This window comes from Nannobrachium achirus (genome assembly GCF_963921795.1).
Source record: "Nannobrachium achirus genome assembly, chromosome: 22".
Taxonomy (NCBI): Eukaryota; Metazoa; Chordata; class Actinopteri; order Myctophiformes; family Myctophidae; genus Nannobrachium; species Nannobrachium achirus.
Window position 1 is genome coordinate 25,955,138 of NC_137829.1, and position 27,092 is coordinate 25,982,229.

The 27,092-nt window shown below is 43.1% G+C and overlaps 1 protein-coding gene across 2 annotated transcripts; it reads left to right on the plus strand.

The window, feature by feature from the left end:
- The first annotated feature begins 3,586 nt into the window (after positions 1–3,586).
- Positions 3,587–26,698, plus strand: dync1i2a (dynein, cytoplasmic 1, intermediate chain 2a). Of its 2 annotated transcripts, none has more exons than XM_080752605.1 (16): positions 3,587–3,674; positions 4,983–5,103; positions 5,400–5,514; positions 7,349–7,436; positions 8,965–9,086; positions 16,669–16,758; positions 17,023–17,185; positions 17,287–17,386; positions 18,262–18,387; positions 19,461–19,607; positions 20,380–20,493; positions 20,911–21,044; positions 24,317–24,461; positions 24,630–24,770; positions 24,991–25,116; positions 25,734–26,698. In XM_080752605.1, the coding sequence occupies exons 2-16, from the start codon at positions 4,996–4,998 to the stop codon at positions 25,845–25,847; spliced, it is 1,833 nt and encodes a 610-aa protein (XP_080608731.1). In that variant the 5' UTR covers positions 3,587–3,674; positions 4,983–4,995; the 3' UTR covers positions 25,848–26,698. The 2 variants fall into 2 exon arrangements, with proteins under 2 accessions (XP_080608731.1, XP_080608732.1); XM_080752606.1 differs by having other exon boundaries at positions 16,672–16,758.
- Positions 26,699–27,092: the final 394 nt, after the last annotated feature.

Genomic DNA, 27,092 nt, shown 5'->3' on the forward strand with positions numbered 1-27,092 from the left:
AGACAGTATCCATTGTTAGGCTGGAGTCAATGGCAACCAGGAATGAACGGCATACGTGTCAGAGTGATGTCATCAAATATGACATCAGAGGAACGCATATATACCGGCTTCTCACCTAGATCGGGGTCAGATTCCAGCGGCTCCAGTTGAACACAGGAAGAAGCCTGAGCGAGGCAAAGCACATAAGCACAGCACTCGGGATAGAGATATTAGAACACTAACCCGATCTAGACTAGCTCTTTCTCCACAGATACTCACAGAGAAGAAAGGACGGTAAGGGGACACAGGCAAAGAGAATACAACCACACGCCGGTCAGACCAGACGGCAATGAGACAGACAATAGGCTCATTGTTACTACTACCAAGGATGTAGACAGGAGACGAGATGGGGACCAACTATACCATACCATAGCCTCGGACCCAGCAAGGTCCGGGGTGGATCGGCAAATATCAGAGATAAGACTTCCTGTGACGACTGTAAGAAGCTACCTTTAGACCAGAAATGATAATGGATCAAAGAATGGAGATGTGAATTGTGAGGGATCCTGTTCAGAGGGAGATCGGGACATGGAGAGGAGGTATTTACAATGTCGCAGGCCTACTAGGAGGGAGAGCAAGGCTAGAGACAGACCATCTTGAAACATGGACCGACCCCAGACAGACAGCCTGGAGGCTGCAATGAGGCAGAACTGGCAGCATTGGGTAGACGGCACAGAGACCAGGTTGAGGGAAAGACTGGCAAATCAGGAGGACGGCCCGGATGATGGACTGGGGCTGAGTGGAAGATGTCAGAAGGGCGGCCTGGATGTTGGGATGAAGCAGCAGCTGTGTCGCCAGGCGAACAACCTGGATGCAGCACCAGGTCTAAGCCAGTGACATCAGGCAGGCGGCCAGGAGGCCCAGACGGGGCGGCCGCAGCAGAGGCATTGTTAGGCAGACAGCCAGGACAGCAAGACAAGATGAGGAGGCCCAGACGGGGCGGCCCATCAGAGGCATTGTCAGGCAGATGGCCTGGGTGGAGAGACTGGTGGACGAACAGGATAGAAAGATGAGGCCTTGTCTGGTGGACAAACAGGAAGGAAGGACGAGGTGTTCTCTGGCTGAGACACCAGGAATGCCCCAGGTTGTGGAGGCGATGGCAGGGATACTTCTGACGCTGGAGGCGATACTGCCGAGGCTGGAGGCTATGCTACAGATGCTGCATGTAGGGTTGCAGGCAATCAGCGAGGACACTGCAGACTTGATAGGCGAGGACACGGCAGGCGAAGCCAGAGATGTTGGATACGCTGGAGATGAGACCCCAACTGGGGGGGTCGATTGAGGGTGGTGAAGTGACCATGGACAGGTGTAACAGATCAGGAAGCTGGAAGGCAAGTCTATGCCTCCACAGAGCCACAGTTCAGCCACACAAAGCCACAGGCTGACCCCAAGAGCTCATAGAAGTTACAATACCCACCAGCCAGCAATTAACTTGATAAAGCAGTGCACCCAATTGTGCTCGATATGGAACGGAGTGTGGACGGACCTGATTGGTTGATCAACGACCAAACTCCTCTGGATAGTTAGACTCACCACTGAAGGTGCTGTGCCCTGGATACCTTTACATATTTCCTAGAAGGAAATCTGTGGGGCGGCGAATGTACAGATACAACGGGCATCTCAGTACAGGCGTAAAGGGCTTCGCTTCGGCCCTACTCTGTGGCAGGAAGGACGGAACAAAGATGGAGAAGGATTGTCCGTTGGTGAAGAGGATAGAATAAAGATGGAGAGCAATTGTCAAAGATGGAGAACAATCGAAAATGTATGATCACACAGAAACTGACGTCAGCAAGGGGAAGACGACAGCCTCCCTAGGTGGCAAAAAATGTTGTGAAGTGGAGGGATGTCAATCAATCATCAAGGACGATGATACACAAGAAGAAGATCCAGACCTTATCGAGAGTTTGGGTGTCAACTTTTACCTGATGGCGTTTCATTATAACTAGAGGGAAGCCTTATGAATTTCCATCCAACCATGGGATGGACCTCAAGGGAAGAGAATGAGGACTAGAGGATTCATCCACTATCCAATCAGGGGACAAACCTCAAGGGAAAAGAATGACGAATAGAGGAAGCACCCACGTTCATCTGGCCAGAGATACAGGCTCTATGCTAGAAAGCAGGATGTGATCGAGTTTGGTTGGGAGAGGAAGATCTGAGCTTTTTGCAGGCTTTGCAGGCAGCGCAAGGTGATGTTGAGCATACGGGCAGTGACGGACGGAGTCTACCGTGTTGATCAAGACCAAAGACCTTCTCAGCTTAGCAAGATGTTGCGGACATCAAGACTCAGGGACACCGGACAGTCCCCTCAAGGGGCGGCAAACTTTTCATGAGGTGGCAAGACCCTTCATGGGACGGCAGGACGCTTCAGTCCAACATGTTGAGAAGTCGGAGAGTTAATAGTCCAACATGTTGAGAGGTCATAGAGACAGAACGATATTCAGTAACAACTTGAATCCTACTTCAGCTAATTCACCTTCATGTTCCCTGAATCCAACACGGGGCGGCCAGGTGGAAAATATCAAGCATGGAGCGGAAGTGCAACACATAAGCTGTAACGGGGCGGCCAGATGAAAATCATCAGGTCTGGAGCAATACCTGACACACAAGCCTCCGAGGGTGTCTCATCGCCCTAGAACCAAGAAACGTTCTTTGAACTTAACATATTTCCTAAGTAAATATGGGGGCGGCTGTTAAGAACGTTTCGTTGCCAAGCTCAACGTTGGGCATTTAGACCTATACATGGAGATATGGAGCGAACCTGTTTGGCCTAACATGGAGATGTGGAGAACACTATATATGGAGATAGTCCTTTCCATCATGTCATATGGGACTACCGTCATAGACAGTATCCATTGTTAGGCTGGAGTCAATGGCAACCAGGAATGAACGGCATACGTGTCAGAGTGATGTCATCAAATATGACATCAGAGGAACGCATATATACCGGCTTCTCACCTAGATCGGGGTCAGATTCCAGCGGCTCCAGTTGAACACAGGAAGAAGCCTGAGCGAGGCAAAGCCCATAGCTCTATGGGCAAAGCACATAAGCACAGCACTCGGGATAGAGATATTAGAGCAATACACCCCAGATAGAGGATTAGGCATTGTAGAGTCTTATAAGAAGTCCTTTCAGAGGTTCTGCCGAGGAGGAACGAACTCGCGTCAGAGCCATGGCAGAGCTCTACTTTAGTTATAATATAATAATATAATATAATATTTAACTTTTAATATTCACAATTAATTACAGAGGAAAATGTACTTTTCCACAACATTCCAATGTTTTTTAGATGGATCTGTATGCCTTTGCTTTGATTGCTGAATGGGGAAAGAAACTATAGCACAAATGTGACTCAATCCATATGCACTGTAATGTGTTGTAATCATTCATAAATAATATCAATGCTTCAGAATACCGACGTGTGTTCTGGTTGTGAATGTCCTCAGTTGACCAGTCTGTTGAACCATCCTTGGGGCAGGGTTGCTCCCTGCCGGCAGAGCTGCAGTACAGCCTGTGTACGCGAAATGATTCTGTTTGTCCATCCTCCTGATCTGTAGCCACATCGGATCGGATGGTGGTTGGCTGTGTTGTTTCAGGAAAAAGATTTGTTGTCAACCTGAAAACTGAATCCAAGGTTGGTGCTGGCTATACCATTACCTTTACTAACATCTTCAAATCGCTAAATCCAACATTGTGTGATTGCTGGTTTAGATAGATAGATAATCTAGCTAACTTCAGCCAGTTTGCAACGACAAGCGTTGACGACGCAAAATGACTGTTGCTGATGGCCGTAGCTTAGCCGACGTACAACTTCCAATATTTTCTGGATCTATTTAGCGTTAAATTAGTTTAAATGGAATATTCACATGTTGCCATGTGATGTGTAACGTTACATTTTGATCACATCTTTATGAAAGACGTTACAAAGCTATGCTAATCTGTGTGGTTTCTGCTACCATACAACCATACAGGGTGGGGCTCTGACATGTTGGAACCTAAAGTACTAGCTAGCCTCGAAGCTAATTATTTGATTCCATCAATGGTGTACTATCATGCGTTTATTAGGATGATCAGAGATCAGTTTTAATACATCCGTAACAGCAAAATGTCACGTGTTCCACCCATTCATTCACTGTGTCCAGTGTGGCTGACGTTAGCTTGTGGGGCTATAATAACCTGCTATGCTTATGCACGGTGGTCCTGAGGCTGTTTATTAGAATGCTCAGCAGAAGTAGTCAGGTGATGCCCTTATGACTACAGAATTCCACTTGACAATGAGAATCTTTAAAGCTGCAATCCGGAACATATTTTAAAGGAATAGGTTTTTATACATTAACCTGTCCTGACTCCTCTATGATAGAGCTCATGTTAATACAATTTAACTAGCATGTCTGCAATGGTTGGAGTGTCACACTAATCTTCCATTGAGACATTTAGATGTTGGGTAGGACACCCAGTTGACAGTAGTTACTCACTGCCTGAAGCTCACAAGTAGCAGCAAATTGAAACACTTGATTTTTTTAATATGTTGAATCTAGGGTTGCAATACCTCCCATTGTCAGCCAATGTATCCTAATTTTTTTGCTATCTGATTGTATTAAACTACGTCAAACTCACCAACATTATGGCTGTATGGAAAGCTTGAATTATCCTCTTTCTATCTGCAATTTAAATGTTTGTTTCATGAAGATACACCGTAGACATGTTATGAACTACTTTCTGTCAAGAAATTCCGTGCATGTGGTTCTTTTTCTAAGTGTTCGAGTTTGGAAGCGCTTGTGGGAAATCACTCAATGGTCCATCTGTTTCTAAACGGTAGATATTTGGTCTCATTTGGGAGCTGGGTTCTAAACCCAGGTAGGACTTAAAACGTATGGATGGATTGCTGCTCAATTGAGAGGGGTGTGATGATGACCAAAATGAGTGTTTTGTTTGTGTACAGCTCTTTGGGCATCATGTCAGACAAAAGTGAGCTAAAAGCGGAGCTTGAGAGGAAGAAACAACGCTTGGCACAGATCAGAGAGGAGAAAAAGAGAAAGGAGGAGGAACGCAAGAAGAAGGAGGTAACATAATTAAACCTAACTTTTACTTTGATTCATGAATCAAGATGACGAAATTCACGAAAACAAACCCAAAAGAGTTGACACTACTCCTATATCATAGACGGATAATAATACTAAGTGTGCGAGTGAATTAGGTTATTGTTTGTGCCATCTATTTCTTCCGTACAGTACTATACAATTGCAAAACTATACTGCTCACATTTCCCCTTTCTATTACCCACAATCCGCTGCAATAAATTCAGATCAAAGGCAATGTTTTCTCAAGTAGATACGCTAACATAGCAGCATGTTCCCAGGCTGACCACAAGAAAGATGCCGCTCCACCCGCTGATGAGTCTGACCTGGAGAAGAAGAGGCGTGAAGCTGACTCCATTCTGCAGAGCATGGGCATAACGTCTGATGTTTCTATTGGTAAGTTTCTCCCCTTCAGAATGTGCATGGCTATAGCCAGTTCACGTTGAGATGTGAGATCTGAAAAACCTCATAAAACTTTGAATTCACCTTTCTCAGTACTTGGTGTCACTTCGTATAAACAAGCCATAACTTCCTCACAGATAGAGCCTGACCGATGCCAGATCTTTGTGTCTGATCCCGATATTGGAAAGTCCTACTCCATCAATTATCAACGTTTAAACAAATATTTGTGTTACAAAAAACAGATTATTTTGTTGCCTGGGAGGCAAATTAATAAAGGTCTTGACTAAAAGAAATGTGTTAATTCCTTAAAATACTTTTAAACTCAAAAGCAGATTGTCAAAATAAATTGTCTAGTAACCTACATTACCGCAACTATAAAATTTGTATACATGTTTCTATTAGCTTGAAAGGGTGTTGAATTATTTCACAATAAACAAAAGTGAGTCAACAGAGTTGAGGTGTGTTTACTCTCCATTATATCCCAACAGGAGCAGAGCCCTTGATGAAAGAATAATGGCACAAACACATTTCCAGGAGTGGATATTATAATACCCAGAATATGTCCTGAAGCAAAAAAACATGGTTTAGAGTAATAGGCCGTTCTCAAAGGACACAACCTGCGGCAAGTGCTATTGACTTATGAGGAGTGGTTTGTGGCTTGTCAGACTTGTGCTCTGGTGTCCACCAGGTTTTCCACCTTCTGACTCCCCATTCATAGTTAAACCAAATTCAGCTTTGACCCCTCTTTAACCGCACAGCCAATAGTTGTACCAGTCTATATACTCAGGACTACTCTGATTTTAAATAATGATAAATAGAAATTAGCATGGCAGAACCTCAGATTTTGTTTTTGGGCTATCGGGTTTGTAACACATATTCACGAATACATTTGATATCTACCGTGCCAGGTAGTGCTAGCTCGCTATGTTAAACAGGATGTAGTGTCCCAGACGGGTGGTTGGTTAGAAGGAGGAATGACATTTCCCAGTATGCCCCTGGGCACAAGTGTGTTTATTGTGTTGTTTATTTCATTATTTGAATATGGTAATGCATTTGGGAATTATGTTGTTGGGGCTTATAGTGTTGTAATGTTCAATTGTTGATTTATGTTATGTATTTTGGTGTAACACCAGACTGAGATGACTGCTTGTTGTGATTGGTCCCTCTCTCTTTTCCCAGTGATTTTTGTGTGGTTGTAGCATTTTTCACAGTAAAGTATTAATGCCTTGACATGACATGACATGACATGACATGACATGACATGACATGACATGACATGGCTTGGCATGGCTTGTTGCATTGACTCAAGTTCGTCTAGTTCTCCCACACAAAGAACATTATATAAACAAAGTTGTCTGCCAATATTTATTGTTTTTGACAGTTGGCTCTCCTTGCACTGACTGTGATGGCAAGCTGATTAGCAACTTGCAGTCCGTGTCCGGTGTGAGCAGCCACCAGGTTACTGTTTAGTTTTTGGTAAAACAGACCATCCTCTCAACCACAAAGACAAATTTCACATTGCCAACAGCAGGTGGCAGAAAAGTTCCATTAAAGAATCTGAAGCCTCCATATACTGTATGAAGGAAGCCTCCAATGGTGGCAGCAAACAGCTCTGTAAATTTTTTGTACCAGAACTGATTGGTGATAAATAAAATAATGTATTTAATTTGTTACAGTAGAATTAGATAACTGTACTCTCCAGAATGCATTTCCTCATAACATTAACATTGTTTTTGTTTTCTACTGCTTGAGTAGCTTTAAAAGCAAAATGTCTTTTAATTATTATTCAGTATCAGACCTGGACCAATTTGCCTCTTTCTATATCTAGGCCCTCCTCCCATGTCTCCCACTTCCAAATCGGTGGGCACACCAAGCGAAACAGGAAGCCAAGACTCTGATGGGGCCGTGGGACCCAGGTATGCACACCTCTCATCATGTGTTTAATAGTATAAAGCATGGAGCCTTCATCTGCTTGGCGCACCACAGTGTGGGAGTGATGCCAAGGCTATTAATTGTGTCACAAACTAGGGACTCACACCACCTTAGGCAAAACATAAACATGTTTTTTTTAAGGGTTGGTGTTTTCACAGATCTTTTATCTGTATTTCTGTGAGCACTTTGTAATCTGCTTTAAGCTCTTGCGTCATACATACATCATACAACAACAACTCATTGGCATACATTTGATCACAACAATTCATCTGCCCAAGATGTACAAACATTATTTGAGCAGCAATGCACCAGTAGCATTTTGATGGTAGAGATTTTGCTTTTGTAAACATTGCATAGTCCTGAATCACAGTCCAAACCCACACAATTATAAAGCGTAAATAATATGCACAATACCAGCACCCAGGGCAAAACCTGGCACAGAGCTCCATGTTATTACATTGAACGATGACTAGTTTATGCCAAGGGTGTGCATGTTTATTTAATTTGTGCCGTTGAATTAGGAGACTCCTAAATGAACAATAAAACAGCAGGCTCCTGCGATGCCTGAGGGACTTCTTAACCCGTAATTACAGCCCCTTCCCTGGACTGAAACCTTAGCCCCCCCAGTGTACCATCAAGCCCAGGGAGTTCTTCCCTCTACGTGTTGACTCATTTCCCTCACCAGCATGGCCATTTCCTACGCACATGGAGGTCATGTTTTCTCCCTAAGGGTCCTCTCTCTCTGTGTCGTTCCCTCACAATCTGCACAAGACTCAGAGCCTTTGGCGTGACATAGTTAAGGCTGTATCAGCTCCCCAGGCTGCACTTTACACCCGATGTCATCCCACTCTGTAGGTTTGTGTGTCCATGCATTTCAAGCAGGTCCTCCCATTCCACTCCATAGTTTTCTTTTGGAGGCAGATTCAGTCATTGATATGACATGGGGGAGAGGGAATCATAATTAACTTAAACCTAGTTTGGAACTTGATTTAGATAATGTTTAAGTACATTTGCTTTGTGATCTCTGGTCCAATCAGCATGTTGTGTGCCTAAACTCTAACTTATGTCCTCTCTTGGTTTCTGCCTGCCTGCCTGCCTGCCTGTTTCGCTCACTAATGCCACCTTGTTGCTGTGACACTAACCAGGACACTGCACTGGGACTCTGATCCGTCCACTCTTCAACTTCACTCTGATTCTGAGCTGGGGTACTGGACACTATCTTCTCTCCTTTCCTGGTCATTTTTCCCTTCTCTCTATCTACAGCATGGTTACTGTACGTCATGTTAATACAGACAGGAGAACTTAGACAGTCGAGTCATGCATGTGCCAGTGTGCGTCAGACTATACGTCAGAATATTGAATAGTTATTTGGTGTTGGCCAAACCTAATGCCACTTTTCCTCCACTCAAACAGTTTTGTACTCTGTGTGCGTTTACAGTGGACTGTTGAAAGTCTTCACTGGCCTCTGTTAATTTTGGACTGTGCATTGTTTGAGTTTTGATTTGCTTTTAGGCGTGCACCTCTAAAGGTCACACTGGGAATGACCAAGATCACCCAAGTGGACTTCCCTCCACGTGAGACTGTGTCCTACACCAAAGAGACCCAGACACCTGTGACAACCCAGCCAAAAGAAGGTGATATATCTATGAGATTGTTTACGTTTATCCATGAAATGCAACGCCAAGGTGGATGTGTGCGTTGCTATTCAACCAATAATTCAGTTTAGTTCACAATTCCAGACTACTAGATCTATTTGTGCGTGCGTGCGTGCGTGCGTGCGTATGTATTACAAAGCTGGGGGAGTCTGTCCCTCTGCCTGCATTCGGGCTTGTATGTTGTGGCCACAAGCCTGCCTTGTATGATCATACAAGAGGGTACAGGAAGTGAGCAAGCAGTAGAAATGATCTCGCCTCACCAAGCTCAGAGATGAAAGTCAAGGAAAATTGTAGGGGCCCAGGAAACATAAGAAGTCAAAGGGGAGATTAAATTCACACACACAAGGCCTGCTCTTCTGGACCCCACATCCCCTCTATACCAATAAGCCTCTGCTACAATTAATGTGCGGGACGAGAAGGCCAATACAGGAAAGAGAACTGAGATTGAGGGGCTGATATAAAGGACTGTTTATACGTCTGCCCGCTGCATCTGAAGCATGTCAATATGTATGTAATTGCTGCACAGGAGCTTTAATGTGGCTGTCTGTTCTCTTTGGGACGGAAGAGCATATTTGAACTACTACAAAGATCCACATGTTGACCACATGTGGCATGGAATATGTAATATTTCTGAATGTGCCGCTGTTCCTCCTTGTTGCGCAGTGTGATGACATGTAGTGAATAATGCATTATGGGCCTTAAGCCAGGCCTGTTTTCCGCTACGCTGTTAGCTACTACTCGTACTACTGCCTTAGTGAGTGAGTGCCATACAGTATGTGCCCTTTTAATTTCGTCCAGTTTATTGGCTGCCAGCTAACACTCCTGTAATTCTGCTTTATATAGTTATAGAGCTTAGGAACTTGTCAGGGGCATATCATTATATTATCAAAAGTTTTCAAAAAGAATACAAATACCAGATGTACAAGCTCACAATGCGTCACAACCCGAGGTTAGTTTCTAGATCCGTTGTTTTCGCTATTCGTCATATGACGAAGTATATAGAGTGGAAATATATCTGTGCATAGCTATTGAAAGATAACAAGTGAAACCTCCTGTCTGTTTTTCTTCTTTTTTTTGTGGCCCACACACTCTCCAGGGCAGTGTAAAACCATGTTAAACAAGGACGATTTCTGCCAACTGTTCAACACCAGGGCCCCCTTCCTCCATCTGCCACTATGTAATCATTTCATCAACTCCCTCACTTCCCTGTCTTCTCCCTTCACTGAACGGGCACATAACAAAACACACTCAGTGACATTGTGCGTTTTCACGCCATCACTCCTGGCACTCGTTGAGACGGCATCCCCCGTCCCTGCTCGCTCCACCTCCCCTCCTCTCCGCACATATTTGATATGCAGGGTGGCGTCAGGACCGGCGCTCTGATTGAGCGATTCATCATGTTGTCGAGAGGAGGTGGCGGCACGACATGAGAGGGAGCCGTTGCCTTGCCCTGTCTGCTGCAGCCCACTGTCTCCTACAATGTCTGCAGAACACCCCCTGTAGAGGGCACCCCCTATAGAGTGTCACTAAGTTAGTGCCACATGTCCAGTTAAAACATACCTCCCTCTTCCCAAACAGCCTAAAGATCAATAGTTTACAGCGAAAAAAATAATAAATCAAACTCGGATCGAAGTGGAGCGGTGAATTTGAGCAGTTCCAGATCTATGTTTTTGATTCTATGTGTTCTGGATCTATGCATTCTATGTGGTCTAGATCTATACATTATTTGTGTTCTAGTTCTATATTTTAGAATGATTCTATGTGTTCTAGGTCTATATTTTTACATTCTATTTGTTCTAGATCTGTGTGTGTGTGGCCACATAGCCACGGACGTAGCTGTTTATAGGGAGCCGGTTTCACCGCTCCAACAACATCTACAGTAGCCTATGATCCAGTGAATATTTTGGGAGTTCACTAAACAATATTAATAATATCCTACTGTGACTGAAACAATAATATTGGGATACCTAGATTGTTAATTTTGTAGACATATGACTACTAGATAGATGATGGGATATTATACAGTTTAATTTTATATTACATGTATATTATTTTACAATAATAAGTAACAATTATTGTTATTATTTGGGAAGTCCAGCAGTTTGTCTGGAAGAGGTTGCACATGAAATCTGCAGCAGCACTGAGGCGCTTCAACACAAACACTCTGACATTAATCCTCACTCTACTTCACACTATTACCATACTTTAGATAACTAGACAAAGTTGCAACAAACCAAACCATTTTTCACTTTGATTTGGGAACCTAAATACATTCATAAAGTGTCATGACTTGTGATGTGATCATGTCGCTTGTTTCGGCCGGGATGTGACGCATTGTGAGCTTGTAGATGTGCTACGTTCTCCTCTCCGTGTGTTCGTTCGGTCGTTCGAGCTGTGTGTGGGGGGGGGGGGTGGGGATTGAGAAATGCGCTGCCGTTGTGTGGTAAAAGTCGCGCATGCACAGATCCTGTTCGCACTGCACGACACAAGTTTTCGCACTAGACGGGACAAAAACTAAAGCTGCGCTCCAAAAAATATAATATAATATAAATAATATATATAATATAATATAATATATATATATATATATATATATATATATATATATATATATATATATATATACATACATACACACACACAGTATATAGTATATATATATGGTCTTTTCCAACTTCCCATGAAATGCAGACTTCACAGGACTTGTTTATGAACTGCCAATCTGTGACCACTCTTATGTCCTCGTCCATGACTGAAAGATCAATTTAACATAAAAAGTACTGTATCTTAATGTAATTATAATACCTACTTTTATGAGAAAGAAAAAAACAATTAGTGTTTTATTCTGAATGTGTTTAAAGGGGTAGTTCACCCCCAAAATGATTTTTTTCCTATTGATTACTCACGCCATGGAGACTTTGTTGCAATCCTAAGAAAATGATTTGATTACAATAAATTGACTCCCACTGATTCCGGATGGAGACCCAAATGCATTTGGGTCCCCATCCTCAATCAAAAATTTGTCTTAGGAATGCGACAAATACAACAATATAAATATATATTATTGAACTCAAGTCTCCACGGCGTGAGTAATCAATAGAAATTTTCATTTTGGGGGTGAACTACTCCTTTAACTCCTATAAGTCTTCATGGGTCCAAAGTGATGGACCAGAACCCTAATAGACCTGGGAATTCTTTTTTTCTTCCCGAGATCTGATTGGTTCTGAGAGAGAACCGACCCGGTGCATGTCAGCTGAGCTATTATATGGACTCCCATCATGCAATCTCCTCTCTATTATATATATGCATTTTATTTGAAAAGGACCCAAAAAGGCACAGTTGGATCACTCTTTGCCATTTAACATAACTCTACTCTGATTACACTTTTTCTTCCCTTATTTCACGCTGGTATAATAAGATGGTATAAGACCTCCAACTCGTTTTCCGCCAGCATGCCTTGAGTCAAGCTTGTAGATCAGTTAATGTCTGCCCCATGTTACATTATGTATATAGACTGCACTAGTAAAGGCAAGCAAGATATGTGGTGGTATCCATTGGTCTGTCTGGAGCTGTATTTTAAAAGGCGTGTCAGGAATATGAGGAAGTGGAGTAGTTCAAGATTGATTAAATGTGATTGTTCCAATCACTTAATTCAGAGGCAGGACAAAAGAACCTTAATCGGCCCCTTGTTTCAAGTGCCACTCTTGTGTTCACTTTTTATGCATCTGATGATTAGTGCTGTTAAGCTAAATATCTATTGTGTCCCTTCTGTCAAACAATAGTTCATTGTGCTTTTTTTTTCCTTAACCACTTTAACCCTGGCATTCCTATTTTGGGCATGTCATGATGTTTTTTTTCCCCTCCATAAGTCTCAAGTGGTTAACTGGCCACTTGAGACTAGAGACTAGAGTTTGGATATCGTGGTTATTCTGGCACCTTCTTTATCTTCCAGTCTTATGTGCCTGTAGAGATCACTAACCTGTGATGGAAAAGTGTAAAGAGCAAAACTGCCATTTTGCAGATGACTGAATCTGATTCTTCAGAATGACCAGCGTCTATGACAGCCGAGATCTTTTTGTCAATGTGTATTGTTACAGTAGTAATGTTGCGTTTTCTTTTATTCTAAGGTTAACTATTTTAACTAGAAATACTGTTCCTACGAAACAGTGTGGGCTCGCATGTAACACCATGTATGGGCACAAAGATCTACCCTTTGGCTGCACCTCATTGGCTAAGGGCCCTGCCTTTGTACTGACGGTACAAAGGCAGTGTCTTACGTCATTTTGAGGAGAACTTGACCGATATCTTAAGTAATTTTGAGGAGAACTTGATAGATAAGTAATGAAGATAACATACGTGCGCTCGCTTTCAGCGAACCCACAACAATTAGCTGTTTTGGGGCAGTTTTTTTGTACCTAATAAGAATATACTTTCATAGAACTACTGTATTTCAGAAAACAAAATAATGTACCGTATTTTCCGGACTATAAGGCGCACTTAAAAGCCTTTAATTTTCTCAAAAAACTACAGTGCGCCTTATAGTCCAGTGCGCCATATATATGGATCATTCATTGACATTGACATTCCCTTTAGCACAGCTCCATCTGTTGGATGCATAACGCAACGGTAGCGTCTATTATGTGCGCCTTATAGTCAGGTGCGCCTTATATATGAAAACAGTTTGAAAATAGACCATTCATTGACAGTGCGCCTTATAGTCAGGTGCGCCTTATAGTCCAGAAAATACTGTAGCTCTTTTTTAGAACGTGTGCTGGGAAGTCATTTAACATCCTGCAATTTTCCTTAAGAGATACACATCAGTTAGACCTCTTTGTTGTCCAGTGTCTATCTATATATAGAGGGAGACACCTGCAGCAGCGAGTAAAGGTCATTTTAGTTTTGTACTTAAAACTCAGTTTGATGCAAGTCGTGTTTGCATTACATTAATATATATTGTCCATTGACAAAGACCAGCGATTACCCCCACCCCACCCCACACACGCGCACACACAGCCAACTCCCCAAAAAAGCTTTTATTTCTTAAGTGGTACAAAAGCCATAATTGGGCACGCTTTGAGAGGAGGTGTCAGTGTATAGGACATCAATGATCCGGGTGAATTCTGTTAAATGTGCCCCCCCATCCCCAAACCACCACCCCGTCCCCTACATGCTACCACACCCCCACCACTACCCCCTTTGCACATCCCCCAAAGGGGTCACCAGGATCACTAGCTTTTCTCCAAATGGCAATTTTGGCTGGCAGGTGCATTATACCCTTTATTTTCAGATTGTCTGTCCGCTCCTAATGTCTGGCAGGTTGATTGCTCTGGCTGCCTCGCCGGGGAAAGGCACTGACGAGCACGGCCAGGACTAGCTGAAAGACAGTGATTACTGTTTTCCTTTAAGCCTGATTGAGGCCCTTGAAAGGAAAGATTTTAACCTTCTCCTGTCGGTTCCAGAGTACGGCCGTTCATTGAAATGGCTTGTGTGTCATCAACCCGGTTCTGTAAACTCAGATCAGAACACCCAATAACCTTCTATACCAGTACCAACGTGTGCGTGTGTAAGACCATCACTTATGGTCAAAGTGGTGGATGACGACATAATTTAGATTTTCTCAGTGGGAGGGAAATGCTACCATGTAGTACTGTCAGTCACCATAGATGAACTACGCAGCCAACTATAAAAGAACCAGACAAATATTTCTCCTTCATGAATCTGTGTTTTTGTTTAGTTGTCTCTTCCCAGCATTATTATGCATTTACAGGTGTATCCTATTTATGACCACCGAAAGATGTTCGCTTGAAAAAGCATGTTCATCCGTTTTGAAGCCGTTGTTCAGTTTGACAGCTGGTCAGCCCTACAAGATGTATGTTTTTGTACCTTCTCTGTGGCTGAATAGCAACCCGAAGGAAGCCCCCCTGCTGGGATGGTAATTGCGTGAGCTTGCCGTTCAGGGGAGAAGCTTGTCTGGGGTCAGCCAGGCGGAAAAACCTCTGTGCCATCCTCATGCCACCTCTGAGGGAGAAACAAGACAATCCCTGCGCCACCACCTGCGTTTGCACCATGCCGTCAGCTGGCCAGACCCAATAGGACGGGCCCCGGGCAGCTGCTCCACACCCTCTGCCCTGCTGCCCCTTGGCCTGGTGGGGGGCAACTTGTTACAGGGACACAGTGGAGATGGCTTCACTGACAACTGCACTCCCTGTTGAATGGCTGGATCTCATTAACTGAGATGGGGAGGTGGTGGGGCACGGGGTGTCCCTATGACGACAAGACACCCGCGGTGTCGCCACCCTCCTAAACAAGTGACAAAACTTTCTGACTATAGAGGGACAGGTTCTCTCTGAAAGGCGACATTGTGCTGGCAAACCAAACAAATGCAAGGCAAGAGATACAGAATTGGTCCATTGCCACTTGCCATAATGGTAATCACAGAGTGGAGCTTTATGAAAGAAGGAAATAATGGTTTTTGAAGCTGTGGTGTCCAAAAGGAGTGAAACCTTTTTATGCGGACACCAATTTACCTAATTTGTCATGATTATTAATCTCTGTTTTTCCTTCCACTTTAAATTAGATTTGTATTTACAATTTATACACAAAACCTGAATCTCGGCAAACTAGACTTCATCATTTAAAAGGAAACAAATCCAGTCTTTTTGTGTTGATAGCTAAATATCAGATAGGTTAGCCTGTTCAGCATGGCTCATTTCTTTTTTTTTGAAATTCTGTTTTTATTGAGTCATCAATCATTGCACAAAATATAAAAATCACACAAATATATATCAGCGATGACCAGCACAGGATTTTCAGTTTTTTTAAAAGAAAAACAAAAGAAAAAGGAAAACAGCAGGGCAGACGAAGAACAAAGTTAACACCGGGGAGTTATCTCAAAAATTTAGGAAACAAAAACAGAACATGTTCATTGAGCAGAGGGCAGAAACCCACATAAGGTCCAGGAACCAGACACGTCTGATACAGACACAACCGTTTACTACCATATAGACATTAAATGCATTCAACCTGATGTATACGAACCAGTCACTCATATTAACCATTCAGCCAATTCCCGATCTAATAGATTCCGCATATATAGTCCATTTAGTCCATATCCGCTCAAACCTCTCCTCTTGATCTCTTATCAAATAAGTAAGTTTCTCCATATTATAAATGTCATTAATAACCCCAAACCAATCGTCCACTGTTGGTGGGTGTTGTTGTAACCATTTTCTGGTGATGGCTTTCTTACTTGCAACAAGGAGAATCAGTAACAGCTTTTTATCATTATATTCCAATTCTTCATAGGGTAGGTTACACAAATATAGTACATCAAACCGGAAGGGGATATCAAAGCCCATTGTAGCCTCTAGATGTTTATGGACATCCCTCCAGTAGGTATTTAGAACTGGACATCCCCAGAAGATATGGAAATGATTTGCGACCCCCTGCTCACAAAGCCTCCAGCAGTCAACCCCTGCCTCTCTGTATTTTTGCTGAACAGGTGTTATAAATGGCTCATTTCTTGATCCAGTGATTAAACCCAAGTTCACCTTTTCTTCAGCAGAGGAAGAGGAAGAGGAGGAAGTTGCTCCACCAGAGCCGGTGATTGAGACCCAGACTGAGAAACCAGTCCAGAACGAGGAGGAGGAAGGTCTGTGAAAGTAGCATGCCACCATTTAATCAGAAATCTCCCTTACTGACTGAACTGAGACTTATTAAACCGTATCATCAACTGTATCGTCAACCATGTCTATTTGGGAAGACTACAGTTGCTTTTGTATATTATATTAGTGGTCTTCCAGTATTACAGTCTTTTAAGTCTGGGAAGCAGTGTGTTGTGTTTTCAGTCGTGACTGGAAATAAACTGGCCTGCATTTAATTCACATTGATTCTGTTTGTGCTTCTGTCTGTAAAGCTCCACCACATGAGCTGACAGAGGAGGAAAAGTTGCAGATTCTGCACTCCGAGGAGTTCATGACATTCTTTGACCACACTACTCGCATCGTGGAAAGGGCTTTGTCTGAGCATGTGGATGTCTTCTTTGACTACAGCGGCCGTGACCTGGAGGAGAAAGAAGGGTATTTTGGATAAAAATATATATATATACGTTTTGTCTTTTAATTTTTCGAGAGAATGCTTTAATTGATTGGTTGAAAATATATATATTTATTTTCATCAGAGAAATCCAGGCTGGAGCGAAGCTGTCTCTAAACAGACACTTCATGGATGAACACTGGTCTAAACACCGTGTGGTCACCTGCCTGGACTGGTCCCCTCAGGTGAATATGTTAAAACTCTTGAATTTAATTGGATCATTGGCAGAACTAATCTTCCAAGAGAAATAATTGGCCCTTCAAGTGTCAATACATTAATGATGGTGACTTGCTTTTTGTGTTAAAGTGGAATATGCGTAGACAGTGCTAATTGGTTGTTGAAATAAGTTACCTCCTCACAGCACTAATTCTTTATGATTACATAGCTTGAATTTGACAGTTTACGTTAAGCCACAAGTCCCCCAGGAACTGGAAGTTATGTCACGCACAAATTGTCACTTAGTTGGAGGCCATAACGATTTGTTTCCTCCTGTGTCTGTATTCATTTAATTCACTGTTCCACAATGAATCTTGACATTGATTGAACACCAACCCTTTGTTCACAACATTGCTCGCTCAGAGCGATATGCATACCCTTGTGAATTGAAATTGTGTATTCACAAACTGTAAAGCTCAATAGTTTGAATATGAGAGGCAGCAGAGGTTAATGATTTGTTTACATCTGGGTAGTGTTTCGAAGGCTTTCTAACCATTCTTTCCTCAGCCATTTCTGCCAGTGTACTTTAAAATTCACTGACGGCTTCAGTTCCAACACTGATCTACAACCTGCCGTGGTCAACTTAATGGCCGTGTTTCTGTACTTACAGAACCGTAGTTTTAAGGGCAAACTTATGAGCTGGAATACAAACTTTATTTACTGTACCAGAGTCGTATGAGTGGTGGGGGGATTTTGTGTACCAGGCCATAAATCTTGAAGAAGGGGTGCTTACTCATTCAGCTGCACCACTGAGTACTGGCTAGTCTTGTTCACATGGAGCCAAGCCTGGGGGGCATGTCTACTTCCTCTTGACATTCATTTGGGTTGATTTTTCTGTCACCAGTATCCTGAACTCCTGGTTGCCTCATACAATAACAACGAAGAAGCCCCTCACGAGCCGGACGGCGTCGCCCTGGTATGGAACATGAAGTACAAGAAGCCCACGCCAGAGTACGTCTTCCATTGTCAGGTACGCGAGCAAAACGTAGCCTCAAGTGTTCAAAACCTGCCCTCCACCTCTCTCCCTCCACCCGCCATCATGGGTGGCTCCCTCTCTCTGACAAGTGTGGAACCCTGCCAACTCCCCCCCCCCTCCACCCTCTCTTCCTCTCCCCCTTCGTCTCTCGCCTTATACCCTTCCCTCTTCATCCACATTCTGATTTCACCAGGTTGGCATCCACCTCCACCACATCTGTCCACAAACACGTGTTTTAGTGCGGCACCGGAGAAGACCTGTGGTGCCGGGGCTAGATGGAAAAATGAGTGCAGCAGTAGGATTAAAGTGTGTGGAGCCGGGGTGGTTATCGTGTGCATCTAAACAAGGGCCCTGTGTTCAGACGGGCTCGGGAGGAGAGGCGGGAGAGCCCACTCTGCTGGCCGGCCTTTTTACACTGCGTGCCCCGAGGTTCCATAGCCCAAGACAAGTTGAGTAGAACCACATGTCGCTCCCTCCAGAGTGGATGTAGAGGCAGGCACACATTGCTCAGATGAATAAAACTGAACAGAAGTGTGAATGCATTTTTCTCCATGCCTCCAAGTGGGCTTGAAATTAGATTTTCTTCACCCAAGTGATCATTTTTTTAAAGTTTTTTTAGATTTTTTTTCTGGGGAGGTTATAAGATGGGAAGGGCTGCAGAAGGTCACAGGCCACCTAGTGACTCAAGGACCAAGTCAGAATAAAGTGGCACGAATATTGTCAGCATAATCCATACACAATATATCCTGTTGGACGGCCAGGGGATTGCGGTTCTGCTTGGTGCTGTCAGCATTGAGCTGTGAGTCATGGAAAACACAAGATTCGTTGACGCTAAATGAAAATAAGCAGTGTGCTGTACCTTCAGCGTGGCCAATGCTGTAGCTATATTAAGCCATTACTAGTCATCCTGAAATAGAGAGTTTCTCTTTGTAGCATTTCTTTTGATTGGAAGTGACACAGTGGTACGTTTCTGCAGACTTGTCACTGGGTTGTCTCAGGACAGACTCAAACACCCCCCCTTTTATTTAATTCTAACTGCTTTATATTTTCTTGTCTTTGCTCTTCAGTCTGCTGTTATGTCCGCTGCCTTCGCCAAGTTCCACCCTAATGTCGTAGTGGGGGGCACATATTCAGGACAGATAGTGCTGTGGGACAACCGGAGTAACAAGAGGACCCCAGTGCAGAGGACTCCCCTGTCAGCTGCAGCCCATACGGTACACTAAGAACTAACCTAACCCTTTTGATCGATGTTTTTATTGACAAAAATGCATATACTGTACATGGCCACATATGTGTACGTATCTGTCAGAAGCATAACATATATAATACATAATACTTATATTGAGAGCTTATTTCTATTGTGGTCCTTTGAGTGCAATTGGGTGTATAACACTGAGTGCCATTTGTTGGGGGGGTAGCAGAGACCAACAGAAAATTATAACCAATAATAAATACATTAATACAATTTCAACGTACTAGACAAGTAAGAGAACAAAGAACAACATTACTGAGGAACAGCTGATTGCGAACCGTCAGAACCGCCACAGCTTGTCCGTAGACGGACGGACGGACGGACGGACGGACGGACGGACGGACGGACGAGTGACACTGTAGTTCCCCTGACACATCACTGTGACATCACAGGTGACATCACAGTGATGTCAGATACTCAGAGCAGGGATCTCCATATATGGGCTTAAACAGGTGACATCACAGTGATGTCAGATACTCGGAGCAGGGATCTCCATATATGGGCATAAAAGGGATTCTGTTAGGGATCTCCATATATGGGCATAAAAGGGATTGTATGCCCTGTTAGGAGAACCACACTAACAGAATCCATATATGGCCAAGACAGATGGCTTTTCGCCCTTAGGCGTCTTACTGGTATGAGTAATGGCACATCATGTCTCCGTCTGTCCGTCCAAGTACACTTTACTGAAACCAAAATAAGGTCTGCTTTGTTTTATCCCGCTCTCCTTACAGCACCCAGTATATTGTGTGAATGTGGTTGGCACCCAAAACGCCCACAACCTCATCAGCATCTCCACCGATGGCAAGATTTGCTCCTGGAGCCTAGACATGCTGTCTCAGCCACAGGTACAGTACATACAGTCTTTTTTTGGTGTCACTGAATGTTCCCGAAACACTGCATAGTGACTTTTCTTCACTGGGAACGTTAGTTAAACTTCCTGTCTCACATATACATGTTAAATCTCAAATGTTTTCACCAGACCCATCCATTTTAGCCGTCCACCCCGTATTTCATTGGTTATAACCTCGCTTTTTATAACCTCAGTCAAGGAAATTAACTTTGCTGGCTATGTCATTCCAACTCTGCCACCAAGCCTCCCCAATGTCAGATGTTAATATTTTATATAGTGCTAGTTGAATTTGGATTATGCATTAATAAGCAGTCATGTGATTTTTATAGGTTGTGGTTGGCATTGTGTGTGCTACCATAAAGGCCGAGTGCAGAGCTTGTTAACGGATGTTATTCCATGTTCCCTCCTACAGGACAGCATGGAGCTGGTTTTCAAGCAGTCCAAGACCGTAGCTGTCACCTCCATGTCCTTCCCCCTCGGAGATGTCAACAACTTTGTGGTGGGCAGTGAGGACGGCTCTGTCTACATGTCGTGTCGTCATGGAAGGTACGCTCTCACAAGAGCCAGCCGTCCCCCAGCTCTCCTCCCCTCCGCTGTACGCCGCCAGGAAACTGAGGTGGTTTGTTAGGCCCCACCCAGGCCCCAACAGTTGTGTCAAATAAATATACCCCACTCACTTCCCCAACGCCAACGTGAATCCAACACTTGATCTCTTGCTGTTTGAGGTTTCACTCCTGCCCAGCCATCCTGTTTTTCTTTTCCGCTTGTCAGTCGTGTTTGTAAAGGTCGTTCAACATAAACACAGCACACATGCTGGGGAAACAAATCATTTTTTCCCCCTTTCTTTTTCTTCTCTCTTTTGAGGATTTTTCTCAGAGTAAAGGGAGTTTGTTTAGAGTTGGTTGTCCCACGGAGACTCGAAAAACGAAGGTTGCTGTCTTAGTGCTGTCATTCGAGAAAGAGTTGGGACTTCAGCGAACCCTAGGTCCACTGTTGAGAGAATCATGGCTCCAATCAGCACTGCCAATGTGTGGCAGGCCTGCCCCGATACACACGGCATTCATGTCCTTGCAGTATACGCCGAGACCACAGAGAGGGGATGGTTGCTAGGCTTTGCATAGCAGAATCACCTCTGTAATTGAGGGAATCATTTTCCACCTCATTTACAATGGTATGATACTCTCATCCCAGTTAATAACGCATAAGCATCACTCATGCTGAGTATTTACCTCTCTGCGTAATTATCAGAGCCATAGTCTGGTAACAGCTCTGCAACATGTGGTTGAGAGGCTGTAGGCAGTGCCTTTCTTGCTGCGCTGCTGGTAATGGTTTGATAGAGGTAAAATGATTTAATGTGAATACGTCCGACAGAGGTCCATCTGAGCCTGTTGCGTTCCCTCATGCCCAATTGACTCACAAAGAATAATGTAATGTGAAATACTTCCACTTGGGGATTTTATTCATCCAATAATTGATGGTTGTTCTTGTGCGATGCACCGGGTATTATGTTCAAATATTGTGAGCCTGACTAATTATCGGGCATCTTGCTCAGCGTGCATCGACAGCACACATATGAGGGATTGTTATCAGTGGTGTGTGTAATTTAATGGCGAGTGAAGACTATGCAAGAATGTGTAATTTACCAGCGAGCAGTGACCATGTTAGACTGGGCATTCAGAATTTTGGCACCTCTAGGTCGTGACTGGCAGTACACACACACAACAACCTTTTACTGCGAAATCTTAGCCTGGAAACCAGACAAATCTGCCAGTGAAAAAAAAAGAAAAAAGCCCTCTGCAGATCAGCTGTGATTGTATTTCCTCACCCCATTCCAATGATAACAACGCACTGAATGGGAATTTGTCACATCTTTTAGTAGCTGAGATACTGAGCTACCGGACGGGTTAATCACACCATTGATTTGGGAGATTAATGACCTACAGGGCTCAGTTGCTCCGCCTATTATATATTTATGTATAGTTATTTCCCATGACGGAGGTGTGCCAAAAATTCCCCAACGGATTTTGCATATGGAATCATGGATTTTCTGATTTGAAAGTTTCCAAAAATATATAGTTTTCAAAATCTCCCGAAAAGTTTTACGAACCTTTCATGTTTGGACATATTAAACTGGACTAAATAGTAAATCTTCATTTCCCTGACTTTTGTCAACCCACTGAATACCTACTGCCATCAGCCCATTGAATGGTGACAACAAGCTGGTAGCTCAGGATCTCAGCTACTGCACCATTCGATGGTATGAAAAGACGTGATAAATTCCCATTCAGTGCATTGATAGCATTCGAAGCCGCTGATTTCCATGCAAATATGGGTTTATCACCAGAGGCATCTTTTTAATTGATTTAATTAGACGGTGTGCGGACCTTCTATGTTCTAGTGTTCCAATTTTTGTCTCCACCAGCCGAAGGCTGAGGGAGAGTATGTTTTCCCCTCCGTCCGTCCGTGCGTCCGTCCGTGCGTCCGTGCGTCCTCGCAGTTTGTGAACAGCTAATCTCAGTCACCGTTGGCCCGATCGCTGCCAAACTGAGCACACACACTCCCTGGATGCCAATCTAGAACCTCTGCCCCACATTTTTCAAATCAGCCTCATGGTGGCGCTATAACAGGCCGATTTGTGTGGCCTGGTTGTTACCAGCTAATCTCCGGCGCCGTTGGCCCGATCGCTGCCAAACTGAGCACACACACTCCCTGGATGCTAATTCAGAACCTCTGCCCCACATTTTTTAAATCAGCCTCATGGTGGCGCTATAACAGGCCGATTTGTGTGTCCTGGTGGAGACCTGTGCTCGTTTGGTCCTGCACCCGTCGCAGTTTTTTTTGGATATGCGTGTATCCACCGACAGCTATATCTTTTTAATTTGCGCCTTGGAAATGCAGGTTCCACACAGAGATTCTAATAATAACTAATATTACTGCGTAGATGTAAGGAGAAGGTACAACTTGCATCAGAATAGAATACCTGGTCACCCCTGCAAAATAAAAAAATGTGCAGACCAATCGAGTGCTTCAGTATTTTTGTTTGGGTAGTCTCTTGAAGTGCCCAGATATTATTCTCTCTCATCACTGCGTGGCCATGCCAGGCTAACAAAATCTATCCATGCTGTCTTTCCCAATTGAGCACTAAGTTTGGCAGAGATCAGGGGGAAGGACCTAGTACCAACATATGTCAATCAATAAACAATGTGCTTATTCTGGCCTATTGGGGGTTGATGCTAATTCTCGATCAGCTGTATTTAACCATGTTACACTAGCCTGACACTCAGCCTGAATTGACATTTCGTTTCACAATTTAAAGGGGTGTGGCTAGCGATTCAGGGTCTGGAACTAGGCTAATGTTACACAACATTGATAATTAAACAAAAATGAGATGGCATAATGTTGTTTCACTCTATAATGTGATGTTATATTTATATTCCTTAACGTGATTTTCTCTACCCAGCAAATCCTCACCTTCTTTCCTCTTGTCCACTACAGCTCAAATGTATCCTCTTCCATCGCTTTGCCTTCTAAGTTCTTGTTTGTGTTTTGTATTTTTTACTTTTAAATACTACCAGTTCTTGCTTGAAAAGGTAAATTAAAGTTAAAATAAATGAATCCAATTATTCTCATTACCAACATACAAAATTGTGCACTATGCTTTACATTCATCTGCAATGGCATGATTATGTCGAAATATGGCAAATTTAGTATGGTCTTAATTTGAAGGGTGAAGGATTTCTGCACAGTGTTGTAGCGTGCAAACTTTGATGCAATGATTTGGTCTGATCTTGCCATCACTTGTTTGTTGTGGCCCACAGCAAAGCAGGCATCAGTGAGATGTTTGAGGGCCACCATGGACCCATCACTGGGATCGACTGCCACACAGCTGCAGGACCCCTGGACTTCTCCCACCTCTTTGTTACCTCTTCCTTCGATTGGACAGTCAAGCTGTGGAGCACCAAGGTATGAGCCAATTTAGAAATGTATACAAGATTATTTATTGGTTACAGAGAAGCTCCATACAACTATTTATCAAGCTGAAACTGACATGTATTCTTTATAATGTGCATATAGGAAGAAAAAGTAAAGTTTGTGCAGATCTTTCAATTATGTTTTATAATTTCTTTGCAGAATAACAAGCCATTGTACTCATTTGAAGATAATTCGGATTACGTCTATGATGTCATGTGGTCCCCCACTCACCCTGCTCTGTTTGCCTGTGTGGATGGGGTTGGCCATCTTGACCTGTGGAACCTCAACAATGACACAGAGGTACTGGGACTCCGCTAGACACACAGCCACAATATGTATTGGACTATATTGTTAACTTTCTAGAGCAGACGAGAACTCTGTGTTGTAAGTAGACTAGGCATTCAGAATGAAAAACAAAAATGTTATTATGTTTTTTTGTAATAAAATTAATAAAAGTTGAATAAAGTTTTTTTTCCCCCACTGTTGTGTATTTGTGACTAACTAGGTGGTATCGTTTCAGGTCCCAACAGCCAGTGTCACAGTACCAGGAAACCCTGCTCTGAACAGACTCAGATGGTCTCACTCTGGCAAAGAGATCGCAGTGGGAGACTCTGATGGACAGATTCGTGTCTATGATGTAGGAGAGGTGAGAACTGACTTGTTTTATGGGTATTTGTGTTAGTTATCAATCACTTATTTGACCATTTATTAGAGGATATTGTCTGAGCAGTGCAACGTTAAGTTGTCATGTATACGAACCAGCTTATTAACCACGTATGACTTTTATTGTAGTTAAGATTGGAGATGATCATTAGTTGGCCGGTTAATAAGGTGGTCTCAGTTGTTAGACTATTAGACTTTACTCTAATTTAAACTTAGTTGTACAGCAGTGCCAGGCACCTGAAATAGCTGATCTACTAGCTCATGCACCGCAGTGTGACGAGTTATGAGCTTATAGATCAGCCATTTTCAGCGTGCAACTAAGTATAAATTAGGCCTGTCTATTGTATGTAGTCGACAATCAAACTGTTGTCAGAGCACAGCTCCCTGAGGACTATCCTGTATGTTTTTTTTTTTGGAGTATGTGAGACAGCCATTGGCTGTTATAGGCTCACAAATGGAGAGCAGCTCTCTACCCTGATCTGTGAGAGCAGGGTTAGGTCTCGGTGACAGTTGTGAGATTGCCTGTGATCCCGTGCCCCCAGAGAGGGATGTGTTTGGAATTTGAGTCATGTCTCTTTGTTGTTTCCCCCCACCCCACAGCAAATCGCTGTTCCACGGAATGACGAGTGGACTCGTTTTGTTAGGACGCTGGCAGAGATCAACGAGAACAGAGACGACGCAGAGGAACTGGCTGCTCAGCGCCTGGCTGCCTGATGTCGTCGCTATGGACATGACATTATAGGGACCAGGGGAATGCGTTTGATTATTAGCCCCATTGTGATGGAAGGAGATATCATTACAGCAACATGATTAGAGGCAACGATTCAATTACGATATTGCAACAATATTCACGATTGTTGTCATCTCTACTTTTTGAAAATGTTGTTAGATTTGTCACTGCTGTTTTTATTTTGGAAACTCTGCCTTCTTTATTGGCTGGTTCATCACCAGCCTTTCTTGGGAATCAGATGAGGAACCACCTCCACCTCAGACAGTACCAGAGATGAAGCCATACTCCCAAAATACAAACCAATTGTTGAAAGATTCAACCAGGTGCCTTAAAGGTCCACTATCTGTTTTAAGTGTATTGTATGGGCCAGTGATGAGGGATTATGTATGTCCAGTGTCATAATCCATTTGTCAATGGGGTTACTCCAAATATCAATTTGTTGTACAACTAGGGTATTGTACTACCTTTCCACTTAAGCTGTAGTAAATCTATCACATCATTACTACACCCAATAATGTAAACATGTTGGACTCATAATTCATTCTTTTTTTTTTATTGGTCCTTTATTTAGCCTAGGTGACATAAAATACTGAAATGCCTCTTTTCCTCAGTTGAATGTTTTTACCACTACATAAAGCTTAAAACAGGTTTTCCATGATTCAACTGGTATACCTTTCGAGATGGATGTATACTCAAGATTATACTGTGTATGCTGTATTTTTTTAATTGCAGTATGATGTGACGTTCTCAGTATACACGTCTCATGTGTCCTAAGGAATCTACAAACTTTGTCAAATTTGAGAATGTACTTTTCACACAGTCGAAGTAAACAATTTTAACGATTTATTTCAACAAAATACAATAAATACATTTAAATTATTTCCCAAGACCCAGGTCATGATTTCAAAATAAACACTTTGAAAACATCTGTACATTCTCTCTCAAGTCACTGAAATGTGACTACACACGCATGCACACCAAAGCTTCGCATAGAGAAACGCAGTAACAGTCGTCAATAATGCCATAATGTCCCTTCACAGAGAAGTACAATATGTACAATAAACTTGTGCAAGCTATGCAACATAAATTATGAAAGCCATGTTCATGCAGCATTTAACGTATTACAACCATTCAAATGCATATAAATGAAACGGCAGTGGTGTTCCATTTTTTCCCCTTTTCAATACAACCATTTTCAAGGGATAAAGGCTGGGAAATGTATTGGGACT

Excerpts from the sequence above, each read along its gene's own strand:
- dync1i2a (XM_080752605.1), top strand. The coding sequence starts at position 4,996 with ATGTCAGACAAAAGTGAGCTAAAAGCGGAGCTTGAGAGGAAGAAACAA. Across the intron at positions 16,759-17,022 it reads CCAGAACGAGGAGGAGGAAG|CTCCACCACATGAGCTGACA; the intron begins GTCTGTGAAAGT and ends CTGTCTGTAAAG. Across the intron at positions 17,387-18,261 it reads GCCTGGACTGGTCCCCTCAG|TATCCTGAACTCCTGGTTGC; the intron begins GTGAATATGTTA and ends TTCTGTCACCAG.